Below are 21,451 nucleotides of genomic sequence, written 5' to 3' on the forward strand. Positions count from 1 at the left end.
TGACTTCAATTTCTTAAAAGGAAATTTTATCCGTAGATAAATATGTTTATGTAAATATAAGCATCTGTTAGGATGAAAGCTATTATTAGTCTAATAAGGAAAAGTCCTGTAAATTCACAACATGCTGCTAGAAAAACAGAATTTTTAATTTCAAGAGATATAGACCCTAATAATCTGTAAGTCTTAGTAACTATTTACTTTTTGACAACAGATCTGTGAGGCATCTTCTTTGATAGAAGACTGTTGGATGATCGATACAGGAAAATACTGATAAACTGAATAGTAATATTTATAAAAATAGCTCCATGATTTCTTACTAAATAGGGTGAGAGTTGATATTTTAAATACTTAATTGAGTTTTGGGGATTGACTCATTTCAATTCTCTGCCCTGCCACAGACCTTCTATCTGGCCATGGACAATTCTGTTTAGTTCCTCATCTGTAAAATGAGAACAACTTGCTGCATGGCAATACTGAGAATAAATAATTATGGTGTTCGTTTATTGCTTCAGTACTGAAAGACAGAAAAGTTGAAAGACCGTGTGGTCTCTCAGGATGCCAATTTTTCCCGATGCCTTTGGATCTTCATTACAAATTAAATGATTCTGTGTCTACGTTTTAGTGGAACAGCAAGTAGGTGTTCAAGAGAGTCTAGATCCTCTAAGGTGAAGGTAGATGCACAGAATCTCGATTTCTCAGGTTTCTCAGAATCTCGATTTGCTTGTTACATGTACGTGACTGTTTGGAAATCTTTTTACATTTGGTTTCCAAATATAAAAGTGTTCTGCTGTCCAGTACATACAGTTCAGATTCATCAGAATCAGTTATTAGAAGCTCTCTGAAGTTTCTCAGTGTCCTATCTTAGTGTCCACTAGAACGCACAAGCTGAATGAACACAATGCAAATGAACTTAGCGTTTTGTTACCCCAACTGATACAGCTCTTGCTATTGTGGGGGAGGGAAGGATTCTATTTGAGTCATTCCATTCACTCCGTCTTTATGACTGTATCACGTAGCATAGCTTTATGAGAAGGAAACATTTCATAGCTTCCATTGTATAACATACCGAGTTATTGGGATAGACAGTCTGCTGCATATAAAAGTCTCGTTTGAGAAATGTCCAATATTTAATGAAAGCTGTGGGAGCTGCAGTGTTCTCTCAAATAGTCATTGACTAAGGCCTTTCTATCAAAAGACGTTTTAGCTAGGTACCTAAAGGGACTGTAGAAGAAAAACATTAAATCTTGCCCAGGTAGCTCAAAACTAGTGTCGTTTATTTGAGCAGACTGTGTAACCGCAAAGATACAAACTGTTCCTAATATTCTGAGCCAAATTCTTTCATGTAAAGGTATCAAGTTTACCAAGCCTGTCCCGGCGATGTATTTGACTCGAAAGTAAAATGAATTCTGCATTTAGTTTGCAAAAACAGTTTGAACGTAAAGGCTGGAAATTCAATCGCCTGTTCCTCGAAATACGAGTATCACCAATAAAAGACCGATCTGATCTTGACCCTTTCTCACCGTTAGCAGAACAGGAATTACTCCTGTTGACTAGGAAGAGAAATAGTTCCTGAAAGCAAACCGTCAAGGAACTATTGTGTGCCTTTGAGCTTGTCTTTCCTTTACTCTCTGCCTTTTCCTTTGCTTTATTCTGTGGAAGTATGTTTACTATACATCTCTCTCTATCTGTAACCTTCAAAACTCCCCCTGCCGTTATCATTCAACATTATCCTATACTGATATGCTCAGGGAAAAAGCTTTTGTAAAATCCCAACCTTACAGTCAAGTGACATTCTTCTGCGTTTTTCAGTATAGCCACAGCTAGGAGAGCGGAAGAGTTTCGATCAAATTAATAGTAACGCCAGAGGCTTAATGCTGCTTCTGCCCTACCCCTAACTGCCTGCCTTTTCCTCTTGCCTATATTTTTTTCATGAATATTTGGTAATGCTGGAAATAAACAATGCCTTATTCTCTTTTGGCTGCAACTGTGTTTTTTAAGTCTGGTGCATGATTATCGCCCTTGGTATGCTAACACTTTCCTATCCTACCTGTATCCCCGACCAGTTTCTAATCCATCCTCCCCCACTTTGTTTCAGCCTGGCTTTCCAACACAGGACAATCCAGTGAACTTGTGGCTTGGTTACCATACAGATAGTGTTTGGTTTCTCATTGCTTTAGAGTGGTGAACAATTCATCTTATTAGGTGGTATTTATGTTCAAGTCAGGTTCTTCCATTCTGACCAGAGTAATATTCTTAGACACATCTGAGGCTCATTTCAGATCTACTTCTGTGTTTGAAAGTCTGGCTTCAGTTCATTTATTTTGGGGTTACGTTTTAGTCAAGAGCTTTTAAAAATTGGGAGGGTAGAGAGTATCTATGCCCAAATCTTTGCTGATGGACTGGTGTTTATAACTTTACTGGTGCTAAACTAAGGAAAGTGTATGTGTGTATGTATGCATGTGTACATAAATAAACACAGACCGGTATATAAAATACTACTAATAATGTGGAAAATACTAAGAACAGTCTTTGAAATGTAATTTAAGGCAATGATTGGCACTCAACAAAACAAGTTAAATAAATTCTTGTATTTCTTCTATTGAAGAACTTTTCAGAAAGGAGGTTCAGTTGGTTAAATGAGGGCATTTGCTTTGTGTCTTGTAATTTTAGATCCCAGTTATGGAAAGTGCTCTAATTTGGCATATTTTAACTTTAAACATGCTGAAATTTCAGTACAGTTTATTGACTAAGAAAAGATGTAGCCCACCATATTGCTAAATATTGAGGCTTATCTCAGTTATTTAACTCAACTGGATTTCAAACATAGGAGTCTAGAGCTTAAGGATTATAGTGTTCACAAAAATACCCATTTGTTAACTTCTTCCACAACTATGCAGTTGCTTGCACTTAAACTGATCATTTATTTCTGTAAGAGTGTGTGAGTGTTTACAGGATAACAGCTTGATGTTCTATCACTGAAATTGAGGTGGACTTATTTCTCACTTCTGAAGGGGTGACTTTTCTTGTTTCTAATCAAACTTAGAACTGAGAAAACTAGTACTTATTTGGGCAGGACAGAGAACTTTTAAGTGAGGCCAGACATATACAGTCCATCAAATGTGAGTCTTTGTTAACTATTTAATTCCGTATCACTTCATAGTACTGGGTCCTTGAGGACTGCCCAAGTCTGATTTTTACCACTTGGAGTTAGCATCAGATTATGTTTTGCTGGAATATGATTGTATTTTTCTTTTAAAAGTGAACCTTAATTTAAAGTCAAAATTATGCCTGAAGTTGTATATGTAGGTAATGCCAGATTTGTAACTTAATTTTTCTTCATTTTTCTTTAATATTGAATAAGAGAAAAAGCTCACAGGAAGCTTGCAAATTCAGTGGGTTTCACTTGGAGAGCTGAAGGTGTTTCTCTCAGCTATATTTACAAGCAACCACTCTAGGATGCTTTTGGCAACCAAACATTTCTCCTCAATTCATCTTCCTTTGCCCTGTGTGGTTGATTTTCTTTGTTGTTGTTTTTGTTTTGTTTGTTTCCCCCACCACCACTTAGAGTTGCATTTATTTTATTCATATGGTATCCCCTCCTTTCACAGAGACAAGGAAAATGTTGCAGCAGCATCAGAAAAGAGGTAACGTTTGCTCTGCGTGTTCTGTTTCTTCCTATTCAATTTGCTTCCACTTTACCCATGTTGTTCTTACCTCAAAGCCATATGAAATTTGTACAATTTGAGTGGACAATTAAGGATAGAGGTTGCAACTAAGCAAGTTTTTGGGCATTTCTTTTTAACGTAGAGTTCCAATTTCTATGAGATGGTAACAGACTATGAAACAGGGAAGGGGGGATCAAGTAGCTCAATTTATAAGCCTGAAAAATGAGAAGCTTTTATCAAGTCTTGTTGAAATGGAATGTTGCCCGTTTGATGGGGTTTTAAGAACAATTTCCATTTTAAACTTTGTCTAGGTTGTTCAAGATGCTTTTAAGATCTAAGTAAGAATTTTTTGGGTATTGTGAGAACATTTTTATATCTGATTCTTGCATATGTTGTTTTATTCTTGCTGGGCTTTGAGGTTTAAAACATACCACTGTAAGTAACTTCTTTCAGTTCAAAAGTGGTTTTCTACCAAAGAATCTCAGCACACTTTGCAGTTACATATAGAAATATATCTATAAAGGTACACACAAGTACTGGAACAAAGTAAATTAATCTGATCGATTATTTAATGGAGCAAAGAAATGCCTCTTATTAGTTCATGCCATGAAACAAATTTTACCTCACTGCTTTTCTGCCTTGTTCATCCCTCCATAAACAGTGCACGACTACTTTGTTTTTAAGACTTCTTACATTTGAACAAAGGTCGCATAGAACTAAAATCCAAGTGTAAGCATTATCCTCACTAATGACATGAGCAATGGTAACTGGCACTTGGAACACTAGGTAAAATAAGAATTTTGTCAGAAGAATGAAATAAAACCCTCGATTCCTGCGTAACAAGTGTATATGAATTAAACTGAAAACGGAAGTAACACGTTAGCATTTCAGTAGCTGTTTGACTTTTGCAAAACCATCTACAGGACTGTGCAGCTGCTCCACTGAAATCTCTTCTTTTGGATTTTACCAGGAACAGTTTCTGATGTATGACTGGTGTTAGTGTCACACTACATTGCCTTAATCTTGCATGGTTTGTCACACCATAGCTTTTCTCCACATCCATTATCATCACAGCTTTGCTATGTGTCTTATTTTGATATGCCTAGCAATATGGTTTCCAGATTTAACACAAGGTACTTTTTTGAATTCTTAAATCCTTTCCTGGTCTTAAGCTGTAATGAACCGTCAAGCTTTGTCATGATTTCAAATGCAGTACCATGATGATCTCCTATGGTGTAAGGAATTTGGGGATACAAAAAGAGGACACGAGGTATTTACAGATTTAAATCTTCCAGGAAAAAAGACAAATGAAGCCTTCATTATTAAACCCAGACTTGATTTTTCAGTTAAGAGGTTCAGCACCTTTGTTAGTCTTCTCGTGTGGCCCTCCTGCCCCAGCTTTGCCTGCTGCGTACAAATAATAACTGCTGCCTTAAAGGGGCAGGTATTAGTGTTCTAAAGTGCTGCTGTATTTAGCATGGATAGAGAACACCAGATATCTCTGAAAACAAGAAAAAACAAACAACCCTTTTTCTGTTAAAGCAACCAGCTTCTTCTATGGCTGGAATTCTCCCTCTCCCTCAAAAACTTGCTATTATCTAGGAATCTGGTGACATGATAACAATTATCTCATTTACAAATTCCCTTGTAATCTTTGTTACCCAGGCCTTCAGCTACTACACATGCGCCACAGTATGTGACCTCAAGTATTTGGCATCCTCCTCAGTCACGCACCAAGGATGCCAACACTGACAATGCTAAGCCAGTGGCCTCCAAGGGGTCTGTGAGGCTTGGAGCGGGTACAAGTCAGAGGGAAGCCAGTTTCATCACTACTGGCCAGAAAGTCCCTCTAACTTCATCCAGTAATCAAAGGTACACTGTGACGTGTAACTGCGTAACTGACCTGGTTTGGAGCTTTGGAATGGTTTGGTAATAACAATCTCTAACTCTTCCAGACAGAAATGCCCGTGGCCTAAAAGGCAGATGTGTAAGTTCCATAAATTCCAGCAACCTCAAGTTCCCATGGATTTTACATGTTAAAGTGACACTCTTAAGGATTTCATCCAGAATATACAGGCTAGAGCCATTAAGCACCTTCTGCAGAAAAGCAGCAGCTGATACTATTCACTGTATTTCTACAAGCATTCCCGTATTCAAATGCAAAATTCTTCCACAGTCTTTCTCTAAATATCTTCTCCAGCACTTCATTCTAAAAATGCTAATGTAAAACAGATAGGTTTTGCCTATTCATTTTGATTTTGTCCCATATATTTTCAATTTTATACAAGAGATCTGTTGGATGACTTGAAACAAAAAGGACTTCATGCATTATATAAAGGAGACTAAGTGCAGCTGTAATAATCTATTCAATTGTTATTTGGACAGAAAGTCTCATAATTTAAGATTCTACTGAGATCACGAAGAGTCATCTGCAGTTTATTTTTAATGTTTGAGTGCATTTGTTGCTCTGTTTCCTCATTAAGGTTGTTAACCATTATTATCCTCTTAACCTCTACTGATCGGTGTTACTTTCCATGAGTGAAAATCAGTTGAGTATGTGTTTGTGTTCATCCACTTAACTTACTCACATCGTGCATTTTATGTTTGTTACAAATACAGAGATGTTTCAGAAGATACATTTCCTTTGATCTTCCTTAAAATGCAAAATACTGTAAAGATTAAAAGTGTACAGAATACCTGTTTAAAATAGAAAACTTAATAATGAAGCTGTTAAAATAGATGACTTTTTTATAAACAGCATTCACGTTTACAAACTCAAAATTCTTCCACACTTGAATAACTTAAAAAATAATAATAACAATAAATTGAAGTTCTAGAAAGGAGGCAATTCGGGGAAAAAATATTTGAATATCTGCATAAAATATCTATTTAAAATTCATAGTGGGTCAGTTAAAAACAGTCAAGTTAGTCTGAATTCGTTCTATAAAAAGAGAATTAGTTACCATCTGTACACATATGTAGTAAAATCACCCTGAGTTTTAAGGTTTTTATATATTTCATTTATATCTATTCTACTTCCTTTTTCTGTTGAACAGTTAGTGTGTTCTGCCCTGCAGGAATGTGACCAAGCCTCTAACATTTTACTCGCATTAAAAATCTATTACAGCATGTAAGATAAAATTTCTTTCTATTTCTCTTAAATTTTTTAAGGTATTTCAGTATATTTGCATTTAGTTCATATGTGTTTGTCCAGTTGACATCTGTCTCCATACAGGTCCATGTCTACGTACATTCTCCTCTTTCCTCTTTTTTTTTTTCTTTAGTATGTATCAATGAGTATGTGTTTTGGTTAACATTTTGGAGATTGTTACACATATAAGTAACCTCACTATTTTCTTCTATTTAAGGTATGAAGTTTTGATTCTTTTGATATCTGTAGCAATTTTCATTTCAGTGGAAATAGACAAAATAGGTGTAATCATTGTTTGTTTTTAGGACATGCATGAAAATCCATTATAAAATGGAATATAATAATGTACAGTTTGTCCTTTCATGTTTGCTCAATCAAAGATGTGTAAATACAAAATTTTGAGTCAACATCATGTAATGTGAAAATTCCAGCGCCTGCTGTTGCTGGGGGGGGAATTGTGCGAGTATTCCTTTACCTTAAAACTCAGTAATAGACTAGCCCATGATCCATAGCTGTGATGTGTAAGATACAGCTACTTTGCTACATAGCTATCTACTTGATGCAGTATTAACGAAGTGGAAAAATTTACAACATAATGCAAATGCATCAAGAGGGAGAGTTAATCTTGAATTTAAATGCAGATTATAATGAACAAACTTTTGCAAAAGTGGTGCAAAAGTTTTTCACATAATGATTTGAAATCCAGAATTGCAAACAAGATGAGTATTTTCAAAAGTCCACTTGCTATGTTTAATCAGTGGATGTAGCAAAGATGCTTCCATTTCAGCTAATCAAACAGTAAAATACTTAGCTGAAATAAGAGACGCCATCACTTAGACTACCAGACCCACAGAACAAGGTGTCGTATGAGAGGAGGACAGGGGAAATGGGACAGTCCCTTGAAGAGCAAGGGGTATCCTGAATTCTGAAGTACTAAACACTCATTCTAGCTCCTGAGGAGTGCAACTTGTAAGATCGGTTTCTGAGAGAAGCAAAAGAAAATATTAGACAGAATGGCTGAAAGACAGAACTCCCCACTCCCCCACCGAGAACTTTTAAATGACATAGTGATTTTTATTTGTTTTATTGACAACTAAATAATGAATGTACATATTACTCTCCTTTTGTTAATATCCAATTCATTGACACAATCAGCAAAGACCTAGAATCTTGTAAATCCATCAAAATATATATTTTTTTTTCATTGGATGTTAAGAAGAGCTAGTGGAAGACAAACTGAACCTCACAAAAGATTGTTTCAATTTTTAACTCTAAGTTATCTTTCAAGGTTGTTTAATGGATCAACTTACCCAATTTGTCTGTTTGTAACAGATGAATAATACTTTCCAATCTGAGTGACGGTGTAAGGCTAAAATATGTTAACGAGCACTGCACACTCACATAGCAAGCAGTGCAAGATGTTAGCAAAATGACCACAGGATACAAGACTAGACTTTGTTCATTTAAATCTATTTTGCAATCAAAGATAACAGAGAAGTATAAATGTTTATTTTATCTGTGCCACAAGAGGACCCCAAGGATAACTCATGCTCATCACCCAAGTGGTTTTAAACCTAAGATAGTAAAATGTTACGCTACTTTTTTTTTCATTACATACTTTTCTTATGTATAAAAAGGTGAGTTGTCTTATCACTTGATAGGTTGGCCAGCATAACGTGGGGTGAATTTAGGGCAGAGATGAGCTAACGATCGGTGGACTCTTAAACACATCTTTCCAGTACCTATATGGCAGAAAACTGACTGAAGTCAGCACAAAAGTGTGCTGTATCTCTAGACTTTAAGAACCTGCAGGAAACCTGCTGCTACAAAACTGTAATAATATCCCTTAAACTGCTTTTCTTCATCTAATTTGGAGGTTTACTCTTCAATGTAAACTTCAGCTCCTGGAGTAAATATCATGTGAAATTTATCCTAACTCAAGGAGTTTGTGACAGGGTCTATACAACTATTGAAGTACTGCACGCCACGCTCCCTGTTGCTGGCTTCGGTGGGAAGAGGACTTCAGTGTTGTATCAGATCTGGGATAAATTTCAGTCAGGACCAAAAACTGCATTACAGTCTTAACTGCTCATATGAAAAGGCCTAACAAATGTCTTTTTTATCACGCCCCCCCCTCCCCCCATTGTGCTTTTCTCTCAGTAACACAGCCTGCTACTATGTTTGCAGATTCAGGTGCAAACATAGGTTTCATGCTCTACATTTAAATATGCACCTTTTTAAGATGCTTCTTGTTTTATTTAATTTAACTCTAATTAGTATCCCTGTTGAGCATGCTCCGGTGTCTACCAGCTCTGCCTCTGCTCCTGCACCACATGCTTCAGCACATCAGCCTGCTACTGCTGCTCAAAATACAGCCAGTCTGATGACACCGCCAGCAACCACTCCCACCTCAGTAGTGCAAGAGTCTTTCTCATCCTCCTTCCAAAGGTAACGCTTCGTTGCTTTTTCCTTTCGCAGATGTACCCCTGTATGGCTCTGGAAATGCTGCATACACATTCTAAACTTAAGAATGTTGTATGTACATGCTGTAGCCTTTTTATATGCTTTTATGTATTTTGTTGTGTTTTTTTTTTCTTATTTTAAAGTACGTTCATGTTTGCAAAGAACTTGCAAAATAAAACTGTCCTAAAAATATATTTTTTTAAAAAATAGCATTGTCTGGTATATAGTTCACATTTTCAAAAAAAAAAGTTTGGGGTTAAAACCGAAAGTGTTTTTTCACTGCTTGTAATAAAACCAAAACAACATCTCACAGCTTGTCTTACTAGTGTTTCTAAAGTACGACATGAAGTGGAAGATCCAAAAAAAAATAAAATAATAAAAGTAATTTACTGATGTGATTGAGCTTATCATATTGTAGCAGATGTCAGTAGAACAGGATGCACAGTGACCAGTAAAACCACACATCTTATGATTGAGTGCACTGAGTATTAAGTCAATTCATCTCTAATAGTTTGATCTACGTTTTTTTTTCTAATGCAATTCAGTTATAGAGCTAATGTGAGTTTCTAGGAGTGGTATATCAGAAGCGATAAGACTCAGTCTGTGAAGAAATAGATGGGATTTATGCTGCTGTCACATTACAGTAGTTTTGGGGATAGTAGGAGTGAATTTTTGCTGTATATTATTCATTCTTTGGGTTTTGCTACATTAATATTCCTAAAATGTTTATATTTTATCATGCTTTAAAAAATCCAAGGAAAAACACATAATCAGTAATACAAACTACTTTAAATAAGTGAGATCTAAGATGTAGTCTGCCATATCGTAGAATTCTGTAAATAGATTTGGAAGTGTTCTTAGCTCTATTTCTTGTTTAATTTTTTCTATTTCACTTAAATTATATACGTATACCAACTACTTAGTTTTTCACTTTAGTCATTTTTTTCCAAATCATCACCTACTGGATTCCAGTGTTTTTATTCCAGTGCAAGAAAACCAATCATCCAGCCAGCAAAAGAGGTTTGAATAAGGTATTATACTGTAATTCGGAACTGTGCTGAAAGGCATGTCACCTGAAATAATGATATGGCTTAAGCAATTTTATCCTGTTGTTGAAACTGTAACATGAAAAAAATGAATTATCTAATACACTCCTCAAAAACAAATGCCTCTACTCAACTAATAATGCCAATAACTTTTAAGGAGAATCTTTTATCTGGTATTGCTTTCATATTAAAATGTTTAGCTTGAATTCAGACTCAAACATCCTCAGATCTTGCAGGTAAAAATATGTATTGTTGGCAAAAGTCCTGTCCTGAAATATTGTCTGTTTTAGTTTTCAATACATTCTGTTTTTAAGATTTTTTACATTATGTGTGCATTTTGTCTTGTGTTCTGTAGGGATGTTGCTTGGTTGTGCTGTTCTGTAAGTCTGCAGATGTACACTACAGAAAACCGGTTCCTGGTGACTATGCAGCAGTCCTCTTGTACCTGAACTCCGACAAATCTTGGTTCTGATATCGTGATTTTTGTCCCTGTGAAATTATTTTGTACATGCTTTCATGCTTTTACTGTGTCTTCTGCAGAGTGCTTGCAGCCCCCAGCTCTCTTTCACAACCTAAGCCTTTCCTTGGGTCCAAGAACATGTCATTAGCAGCTTCCACTATTTCATCTGCTATCTCATCTCAGTCTAGGTATACCTACAAAGCTCTTTTCTGTTTCTTTTTAATTAATTTGTTTTGGTTCTGTATTACTCTCTCAACTTTAAGGTATTCTGCTTCTTAAGAGATTGGTTTTGTGAAGAATATTGAAAAGCCTTATGTGTTTAATGGAATAGCCTTCTTGCTTGATCATTCACATTAAAACCCAGGTAGTAAACACCTAGGGTTTAGTCTTAGGATATGTAACCAAAACATCTTTTTAGATCAAAGGTATTTCAGTTGGTTAGTTTGTCCTGGTTTTGCCATCTTAAAATGAAAATACGCATCAAGCCTCAGTGAGGCCAGGCAGGCATGACAGACTTTTTTTTTCCCCCCTCACGGTCAAAACACAGGATCATAGTTTAAGCATCTGATGCACTTTCAAAGGACCACAGATCTCCTTTTATTACAGTCTTAGTTGTGGCTAATGAAAGACTACTGATAGACAAAGATAGGATCTATCACAAGAAAGAATGCTGCTGTACTGTCCCACTGCTAAGCTTTTTCTTAGCTTTCATTAACACTTTATCAAGACTAACAGAGGAAAAAGCAGTAGATTTTAAGGTTCATTATTTGAATAGAGTCTTCACAAATAATGAAAGAGTGAGTCAGCAATACATTCAAAATGGTTATTATCCCAAGTCTTTTTTACCTTAAAACAAAATGTAGTTAGGAATCACCCAAAGGTGTTGCTTGAAATGAACAAAGCATATAGGTTTGAAGGCTACACATTAGCGGTAAAATAATCTTATTCAAGAGTATCATAAAAAACAGCAGTTAAGCACTAAGCACTGTTACTTGAAAGCATTTTGGTTGGCCTCACATCACTGAAACCGAAGCAAAAATGAAATAGCTACAGAACAGAAGATCAGGAGAGTTGTGAGTTTTAGGATGTAAGCATGGTTTTTTGTTTCTATAATTCCCCGTATGAAGCTGCTAAAAGATAAGAAATAAAACTAACTGTTGATGCAATGCCATATATTTGAGTGGAAGTACAATAGTCATATCTTCAGTTTTGATTACATCATGAATTTGGTGAACGTCACCAAGAATGTTACCCAGAATGGAAGGACAGAATGGAACAGGTCTTGCAAGGGTTTTTACTGCCAGTGACATCTAGTTTTATGTATGAACTTGCAAAATTCCCAAGAGATTAGTTATGTAGGTAATTCATTATTTGTGGGTATCCATCTTAAAATACTGTGAGAGGACCTAATTTTCGAATTACGAGTACTCAGTACATTTCAGAAGTAACTCTTACACTGTCTTTTTGCTCAGTTCTGTGCTCAGATCAGGCTCTTAAATGTATTAGGCTCTTAAATGTCATTGGTATTATATTATCTGATGTTTGTTTAACTAACAAATCTTTTTCAGTCAGTTGGAATGATTGCATAGCTTTATGAGAATAGGGTCCTATGTAGCTCTTCTAGGAGTCTGTTACAAGTCTCTAATAACCAAAAAAAGACCCACACTTATTAAGCAACAATAATAATAACTGTGTGTATTTGAGCTTGTTTATAACACTGGTGTGCAAAATCCATTTATTTTTTTCTGAGCTCCAGAAGAGACTCAGTTTTAGTATTTCTCCAAGCTAAGGACTGAAATGTATCCATCAGTGAGAACATGAAATCAAATTCAAGTTGACTATTTTGGCCAGTCAGTGGACATCTATTTATTTCATCAGCCTATATCTTAGGACCCATATAAATCTTGATATGATATGTGTATTTTTACATATCTGCACGAGAGATTTCCTTTGTGTTCTACTAACTTCAGTGCGAATTATACAAAAGAGCTAGTTAATAGGTCTCACGTAGTAGCCTGCATGTAGTAATACAGCATGTAGTACTTCTTATTTCTGCAGTAATTTCTTTGAGATTAGTGTTAACTTTGTAAAAGGCTCTAGCTCTTTTAAGAATAATTATTAGATACTGAAAAAATTTTACGTAGTGAACAACTTTGTAGCAATCCAGAAAGATAAAATCACAGATGCGTTTATTGCGTATATCACTTTCAGGGATCCATCAGTAAAACTGCAATAAAGTTTATTTTATTGCACACCCTAGATTAGAGAGGTTTTTTTTACACTTCAGTGAGAAAAAAAAGTATTATCCATGGATAATTTCTGTCTAAGTACCCTATAAGTACCTAAATATCTTGAATGAGAGAACATATTTCTAACTATAACAACTAATAAATTAGAGCAAGTATAACGCTATTGCTTCATTCAGAATTATCCATTCCACTTTAATTTCACATGCCTTTCATTCAGCAAAGGGAAGCAATGTGAGGCCTTGAAGCTATAAAATCATTTATAATTATTAATTCATTTCTAGTTACGTATCAATATTACAAGGACAGAGCCAGGCCCTTTGCAGTGGTTTCCTGTGGGAGGATAGGAGGCAATGATTGCAAACTGAAAAGAGATTCTGACTGGCTAAGGAGAAAACCTTAAGCCACCCTTCAAGTTGAGCAGGGCAACAGGTTGTACAGAGAGGCAGAGAGGTCTCCATTTTTGAAGGTTTTCGAGACCACACTGGATAAAACCTTGAGCAACCTGGTCTGACCTCAGAGCTGGCATTGCTTTGAGCAAGAGCTTGGATGAGAGACCTCCTGAGGTCCTTCCCAACCTGAAAGCCCCTGAGAATCTATGAAAAACAGGTGTCCACTTCAGAGAGCAATGTTTTAATCAGACTACTAAAAGCTACTGCTCATAGGCAGCAATTACCTAAGTCAGAGAGAGAAAATCTACAGCAATCAGCTTTGTATTCCAGTGCCCTAAAATCTTACTTGCCAGTGGATGACAGAGGTATCATGCTGACATATACTTTGTTATACAACGGCATTGTTATCAGCAGGTATATATTATTCTCTTAGGTAATATCTTTCCGGGTAGTTCAGTAATGCAACAAGCCTTAGGACATAAAGGCAAATCAGAAACTTGTAAGACTTGTTAAAAATTGCTTCCCTGACAATCAGGTACAAGATGCAAATTTGCATTCTGTTGGAAAGTTATGTTGCAGCTGAAATTTGTTCTTTATCTTTGTGCACTAGTTTCATGTTTGTTTATTTTTAAAACTGCCACATATTATAGCTAGTGTGGTCTAAGTAAGGGCCTAAAAGGTGTTTCTAAATTAATTTATAGTTCAAATTGTTGAGCATCTGATAGGTTTCATTTAGAAATCAAGCAATGCATTAGCATGAAAAAATACAGATTTAAAAGTCTGGTTTCACCTTGACATATACCATTGGAGCATTACTGTAGTTCATATTTTATTTTGAACTAAAATTATATGGATAATCTTATTTACAACAGTATACCTGTCTTGTAAAATATGTTCAGGTAGAATGAGTCTAAGGCTGTCCCACCACTGATCCCGTAGTTTGTTTTTTCTTCCTTCAGATACCTTAGAAAACATCTATCAAGAAAATGCAGGAGGATTTCTTGATCAATGTCCTTAGCTATTTTAATCTTTTTTAAAGCTTGTTAGGTCGGTTTTATCTATTTCTTACTTTTGCTTTTTTGAGCAAGGCTGTATGTACACATAACAACTAACGTGGGTAAAATCTTCATAATCTTCTTGAAGAAGGATGTTTGTGGTCATTAATCTTTAACTGATCGCATTTCCCTTACTTTTAAACCTGCAATGTTAATCCTTTCCACTTAAAATCTTGCTTACAAAGAAGAAAGCACAGCAGGAGTCTTTTAACTAAGCCACAAAGCTCTTTATGTGCTTGGTGATGCCATTGGGAGGGTAAAAGCAGGGCAACCAGTGAGACCAGCACTCTGGGAATATAAAAGCAGGAGAAGCAATGGAGAGTCAGGATTATGGTTCAAAAAAAAAAAAGGGGTAGCTCTTGTGATTCTAGAGTCTGAATCCAAGCACTGTGTCTGTGGTAAAGGGAAGAAAAACTCTTCTCCAAAATGGAGGAAAATAACTGGTACCTGATGGGGTCCTACTGTTATTTTTGGCAAATGGGGCCTGTGTTCCTGTGTGATGTGGTTGCTGCCACACAGCTCTGCACTGCTCTGCATTTAGACAGGGCGCATGTTCATTCTGAACCCTCTTGTTTCTCAGATCATATGTTGTGCAAAGTCTTAAGTACTTGTATTTACATAAATGAATCATTTGTTCTGTAATGATACAGTTTCTCAAAGGAAAAAAATCTACCTGTTCGCCCAGAGCTATGATCAACACATAAACAGTAGAATGGTACTGCAATGGAGAAATTGATTGTGATAGCTTGATGCTGCCATTTCAACTATTTTCTGCTTGTCCTTTCTGCGGGGTTTATCCTTGTTGACCCATAACTCTCTAGGAAACTTAGCTGAACATTGAACATTCATTCATTCAAGTTTTGCTTATGCGTAAATTAAGCTTGTGATACTGACAAAAAGAAACTTATACTTAATTTTCTGTGATGATACAAATTGATGGTGAATGTCAAAGACTCAGTGGTTGAATTAGAATTCCATAACTAAAAAGTAAACAAAACTGGATGACAGCAGCTTATGGAGCAATATACCCAGCTCATTTACTTGTTACCCTTGTTGAGGTTTCACTATGATTCCCTGATCACGTTAAGCAAAATGTAATGTAATACTGATCTTATATCATTATAAATATGTACATGTTGTTTACTATAGCATTTACTAAGAGTAGCTCCTATTCATGAAGAAATTCACTATAGGACAAGATATCCCAATTTTCTTGGTATATTCTTTTCAAATACAACTTTTGTCTCATTTTAGTTTCAACCGGCATTCTTCCACCTCCATCAGCTACCAGTCAAAGAAGAGGTATAAAAATGTTTTGTGCAGCTACTCTACCTTGAAAGCACTTAACAGTTTATTGCTGCTAATAGGCATCTAGTGAAGTATTAACATGAATATCTGCCTAGAAATATTTACTTTCTTACAACTAATAGTTTTCAGAGCCAGTATTTAATTCATTGCCTGTCACATGCCATTGGCTGCTACAGATAAATTCAGTAAAGGTGCTTTCACTGCTTTTTATATGCCATTGCTTCCTGTTACATAAGAGCATCTTTGACACTTGGGACATCTTTTTTCTTTTTCTTCTTCATTCTTTTTCTCTTTTTTTCCCCTTTTTCTTTTTTTTATAATGATACGCTATTTCCTTTTCTTCAGCAAAATTCTGATAAATCTTTTAACTTCACTAAAACCCTTAATGATGTAGTATAACACTTTATTTCTCTGACAAACCTTTTTATCTTCCTTACTATATTTAATATGCATCATATATTTGTAAAATATTTCAGTAGTTGGCTTCTAATTTTGTCATGAATTTGATACTAAGAATACAATTCTTTTTGGTATTGTTTTTGTCTTTTCAACTTATTTTCCCTACACATACGAGGAAATCTGGTAGCATGGTTTTATCATGCTATTAGCTTTAAAAACAAAAAACAAAACATTTTTCTTCATGGCAGTCTAAGTATCACTAACCTGGCTCAGAACTTCTTTGTGTTTTGTGCGTTAAAAGATGTTGAAATGAGTCTTTACACCAATGGCCCTGCACCCCTGGAAGCAGGCTTTCCTGATTGTGTGCCATTTTCAGATTAAGGCTGTACAACACACATGATTCAAATCTTTTAATCCACATAGTAAATATTGATCTCTGATCCTGTAAAGGTAAGTATGTGGTTTGTTTTTTTTTACTGGTTTTCTGTCTAGTTTACCTTGAACAATAGATTTTTAAACAAGGAAAAATCTTTAGATACTGCATATTTAGCTAAAGGCATTTTAATAGACATGTGTCAAGTCAGTGTATATGAAGTATCACTCTTCCTCTCTGTGCTACAGTGAGAGGAATGATTCTCTGTCCAGTGACCCCAAGTACAGTCTGTTCTTATGCATTATAGATATGGAGGGATCAATAGGAAGTAGATGTTCTGAATGGAAAGTAAAAAATCTTACTGTGCTTTGGTTGTTACAAAATCATGGCACAGTGCACAACAGAATTTACAGTAAATACAAAATCAGTGAAATAGTTTATCTTGGAGAGCCTGTTGGGCCCAAATGGGCCCAAATCCAGCCTTAAGTCCTCAACTAGGTATAGAAATAACTAGCTATTATCATTATAGCAATGTGTCTAGGTCTAAATAAATAAGCAAAATAAATCAGCTTGAGGCAGCAACGCTCAGCATACTAGATCTGTAGTATAAGCACTGTCAGAGCAGAAAAAAATTGTGTTTTCAGGATAGTTTTGTTATTTAAAAATCAAATCAAAATTTTATGTTCGTAAGATTTTTTAACCATTACTGGAAGGAATTTGCTGGTTTTGTCACAGGTAAAAATTATAACATGCTCTCCAGACTGAATCTGTTTCCATTGTCAGAGAAAGTACAAGCAAAGATTAATCATTGATCTTGCAAAGCAGGACATTTCTTCTCTTCTTCTGCTTGCGAACTGTCTCTTACAGCCAAAGATGCTATAGAAATAAATGCTGAAATCTCAGCACAAATAGATAGGTATCTAGCTTATTGAGACAGTGAAACGGAAAGGAAAAAGAGTAAAGCTATGTTACGAGGGTAAGTATAAAAGATGTTAAACACTGAATGGTTTCTGTTACTGCAGGGATCTCAGTATCTATCTGTTGCCTTTTCCGTGTACTTCGTTATTGCATTCTCTCTTGCTTGCTTTGTTTGTTATGCTCTTTTAGCAGTCTGTGAATCAAAATTATTATAAATAGAATCATGAAATAGAGCCATCCTAAGTAACAAGCAAATAGAAGAGGCATTTACTTCTATGTGCTAATATAATCAGAATCGCTATTTGAGCCATAAAGTGGAGAAAAATGATTCCTTATTGATGTTTGGAACCCCGAGCAAAGGTTTTTAGTCAAGGAATGCAGAAATCACATCACAGTATTGCATATCATGTGCTTTTCAGTTAGCTGAATCCAAGCATTAGAAAAATTAACATAAATTAATCTCAGTCTAAAAATGGAAAAGTTTCAGAATTCTTCTTTTAAAAGAGCATTCTAATATTTTTGAAGTGAGTACTATGCATATATAACCAGTAGTTAGTAATTAAATTCCATAAACAGTGCTTCTGAGCAATCTTTTTAAGTCAATGAGAAATCCCCCATTGATTTATCTTGGACAAGAACAGGCTTGTTGGTTTGTAAAGGGCCAGAAAACCAAAACTTTTTGTGCGTGTTCCTGACGTCCGATCAATTCTTAAACTGAGAATGTCTTCAATACATTTGTCTTATTCCTTCAGTAAGCTGTCTTCTGTGACAAGAACAACTTGGCATTATTTAAAACCCTTATCCAGCTAGTTTTTCTTTCTGAAGAATTGTCCAAGCCTTTCCTAGCAATGATTAATGAATCTCAAAGTATTCTCTCTGTAGCTCTCAAGGACGATACCTTTGGCATACTATGGAAGCTTCCAGATCTCTTGATTTCCTAATCAGTAACTTCTGCTGTTTATATATGAAGTTGCTCATACCTTCATTTTGCTTTTAGAAACACAACCCAGTCATATACACCAATGCCTGTTTCTGCAAGCTATGGTGAAAGTCCTGCTGCTTCTGCTGCTTCAAAACCAAGAGTTATCACTACTGCCAGCATAAAGCCCTCTGTCTACCAGTCAGGTAAGGAGACTTAGGAGTACTGAAATGTATGTACATTTCTTTTAGGAAAAGAATATGTGAATTTTTGCAATAGGACACACACACATCTAAAAAGATTTATATAGATGGAATCAAATGCTGCTGGATTGTTAGATTTGCTTCAGCTTCAGATCAAGGATTACATTGTATTATGCTTTAGGGTGGAAAATATGAAATGGAGAAGGAAGAAGAAGAAAAGCAAGGGAAAAGTCTCTAAGAACAATGTGTGACCCAACTTTTCCAAAGAAATGCATTTGTAAAATAGCCTAGCGCACCCTTTCAGGAATCCCAGGGCACTTCAGAATTGATAAACTATCTGGAGAATGTATATGTCAGGAAGGAGATGAAGTAAGTGAAGTAGGCTATTTGCAAAATAGATAAGGCCATATATTGAACCTCTAAAATTCAGGCTTATATTTGGAATAAAGAATGACCTGTTAAAATACTTATGCTTCCATTTCCCACAGATTCAATTACTGGAGGAATATGTTTGATTATTCATTTGTGCGGAAAATATGCTCCTTGATGTTATTTAAATCCCTGTTGAATTAATGTGTTACAAATGGAGTGAACTTCCAAAACCATTGATGACCAAAATGTGAACCTTGAAAATGAACAAATTACATGAGGCAACAATATAAGTCTAAACGCTGTTCTGTTTCAAATTAAGTTTGTTCTGACCTTAGCAAGAGAACTAAAAAGTTGATTTATATTTTGACAGTCAAGTAAATATGAAAAGGCCAACAATTCTAACAATCTTAAACTGTTTTTTTTTCTGTAGTGCTTTGTATCTGGACCTACTGAAATTAAACCGTTAAATTTTAAAAATGTTAAAATTTTACTTAGATATAAAACAGGTTGATTTATCTTTGTATTTGATATAAAAAGGTGGAAAAAAGCCAGTTCGGAGCTTTAACAAGCTATTTAGGGGTCACAGAGTCAATAATCTTCACTTTTTCCTCATTTGATTTTGGTTAGGTGTGTCAGCATATACTGTTCTCACTGAAGCCAAATGTTATTATTTCTGTGGTGCAAAAGAAGGAAAGATGAGAACAGAGGATTTACTTCAGTAAGATGGCTCAGAGCAAACTGTGGCATGTCCAAGTATCTCCTAAATAAACTGATTAATATCAAATCACACACTTATTTGGGGGGAAGTGTAAACTGGTTTACACAAACCTGCCACAGAAATAAATTAGAAGGTATATCTATTAAGGAAGAAGCTGACTGTTGAATTTGACTTGGAATAAGAGGCAATGTTTTTACTTTCCAATGTGATGGGCATCTTCTTTGCAATACCTTATATCGCTGGTTTTGAGCCCCACTGCCTCACAATGATGGCTTAAAATGCACAGTATGGAAACTATGTTCTGTGTTGCTATGTATACAGTGAACGCGTTTCAAACGTATGTATTGTCTGCCTGCATGTGGGAAATTCTTATTTTGAAGGCACAACAAAGATGTAATGTATTCCAGAAGACAAGAGAAAATTCAGAGTAATACGTAATGTGATAAATTACAAATGCAAATAACAGTAAAGAGTTGCCAGAGAAAGAAACAGTAAATCTCTCTGTATTTTTTAGAAGTTTAGAATAAAATAGAGTAGTTCAGTTGGAAGGTACCCACAAAGATCATCGAGTCCAATTGCCTGACCATCTCAGGGCTAACCAAAAGTTAAATTACTGAGGGTATTGTCCAAATGCTTCAAACATCAAACACCTTGTTGGGAAGCCTCTTAGTGTGTTTGACCACGGTCACGGTAAAGAAATTTTTCCTCATGTCCAGCCTGAGCCTTCCCTGGTGCAGCTCGGTGCCACTCCCGTGTGTCCTGCCATCAGTGACCAGGGAGCAAAGACGGGCACCTCCCTCTGTGCTACCCCCCCCCCCCCCCCAAAGGAAGTTGTAATGAGAAATTTGAGATGTACAGTAAGGGATTCTAAAACACCTTTAAAATTAAACCCCAAAGTGACAGACACATGAGGTAACAGGGATTTTATAGGATATTGGTTTTTTGTTTGGTACCTTTTTCAAGTGTTATACATTTAGCATAGCAGCACTTGAAACAGGTTTCGGAATGTGAGCTGTTTCTAAAAGACAGCTGCAGTTCTGAGCAACCACAAACTTGCTGCTTGGGAAGAAATAGAGTAAAAAGTGTTTCCTATGTTTCCTGTGACTGACAGATTAGAACCATGAAGGCTGTTAAAAATTTCCTCATCCAATTTTGTCAATGCATATAAATTCTCCTGCAGTGTAAAATGCAACCTTGTTCTGAGAAGACCAATTATTCTCAAAGGATGACATATGAGACCACAAAATCCACCTTTTTCTTCCAATCTCAGGCCTTTGTACTAACTGCAATCTCACTTTAGCAAATATTTTTTTAGATTTCTGTTTGTTTAAAACCACTGTGAGAAAAGGCTGAAATAACGGATATAACTATAAGGATTTGCAGTGAAAAATTTAGCAAAGGGATTCCCTTATGGTAGCCCTCAGTATTAATGGGAATGAAATGCCTTACTTCCCTTAATATTCCAGGCCAGCAACTTGAAGATTAAAACACTTATCAACAGCCCCATGTGTACAATATCCAGAAACCCAAATTAGTCACTAAGAAGGTCTACAAGACTATTTTAATATGGCTCAGATTGAGATATAAGGGAACTAAATCTTGTTTACACTGAAAATGATCTCAAAAAGAAACTGCATTGCTGAGTTTCTTGCTCAGATGGAAGTACATCATTAAGTCTACCCTATAAAGCGAGGAGAGAGTAACACTTTGACTAAGCTAATTCTGCTGGAAACTTTCTGCTGCTAAAAATCTTTTTATTTTTG

At 35.7% G+C, this 21,451-nt stretch overlaps 1 protein-coding gene across 14 annotated transcripts in view; it reads left to right on the top strand.

Moving 5' to 3' along the window:
- LDB3 (LIM domain binding 3) overlaps positions 1 to 21,451 on the top strand; it is a 121,760-nt gene that overhangs the window by 84,641 nt on the left and 15,668 nt on the right. For 3 of the 14 annotated variants that reach the window (XM_067000701.1, XM_067000698.1, XM_067000700.1), the window contains 6 exons: positions 3,609 to 3,644; positions 5,331 to 5,537; positions 9,094 to 9,264; positions 10,866 to 10,973; positions 15,733 to 15,780; positions 18,474 to 18,601. In XM_067000701.1, the coding sequence (XP_066856802.1) occupies positions 3,609 to 3,644; positions 5,331 to 5,537; positions 9,094 to 9,264; positions 10,866 to 10,973; positions 15,733 to 15,780; positions 18,474 to 18,601 (698 nt within the window). The remainder of the gene's footprint in view (positions 1 to 3,608; positions 3,645 to 5,330; positions 5,538 to 9,093; positions 9,265 to 10,865; positions 10,974 to 15,732; positions 15,781 to 18,473; positions 18,602 to 21,451) is intronic. The other 11 variants (XM_067000705.1, XM_067000707.1, XM_067000699.1 and 8 more) reach the window with 10 other exon arrangements.

This window comes from Anser cygnoides, chromosome 7 (genome assembly GCF_040182565.1).
Source record: "Anser cygnoides isolate HZ-2024a breed goose chromosome 7, Taihu_goose_T2T_genome, whole genome shotgun sequence".
In the NCBI taxonomy this organism is placed as follows: Eukaryota; Metazoa; Chordata; class Aves; order Anseriformes; family Anatidae; genus Anser; species Anser cygnoides.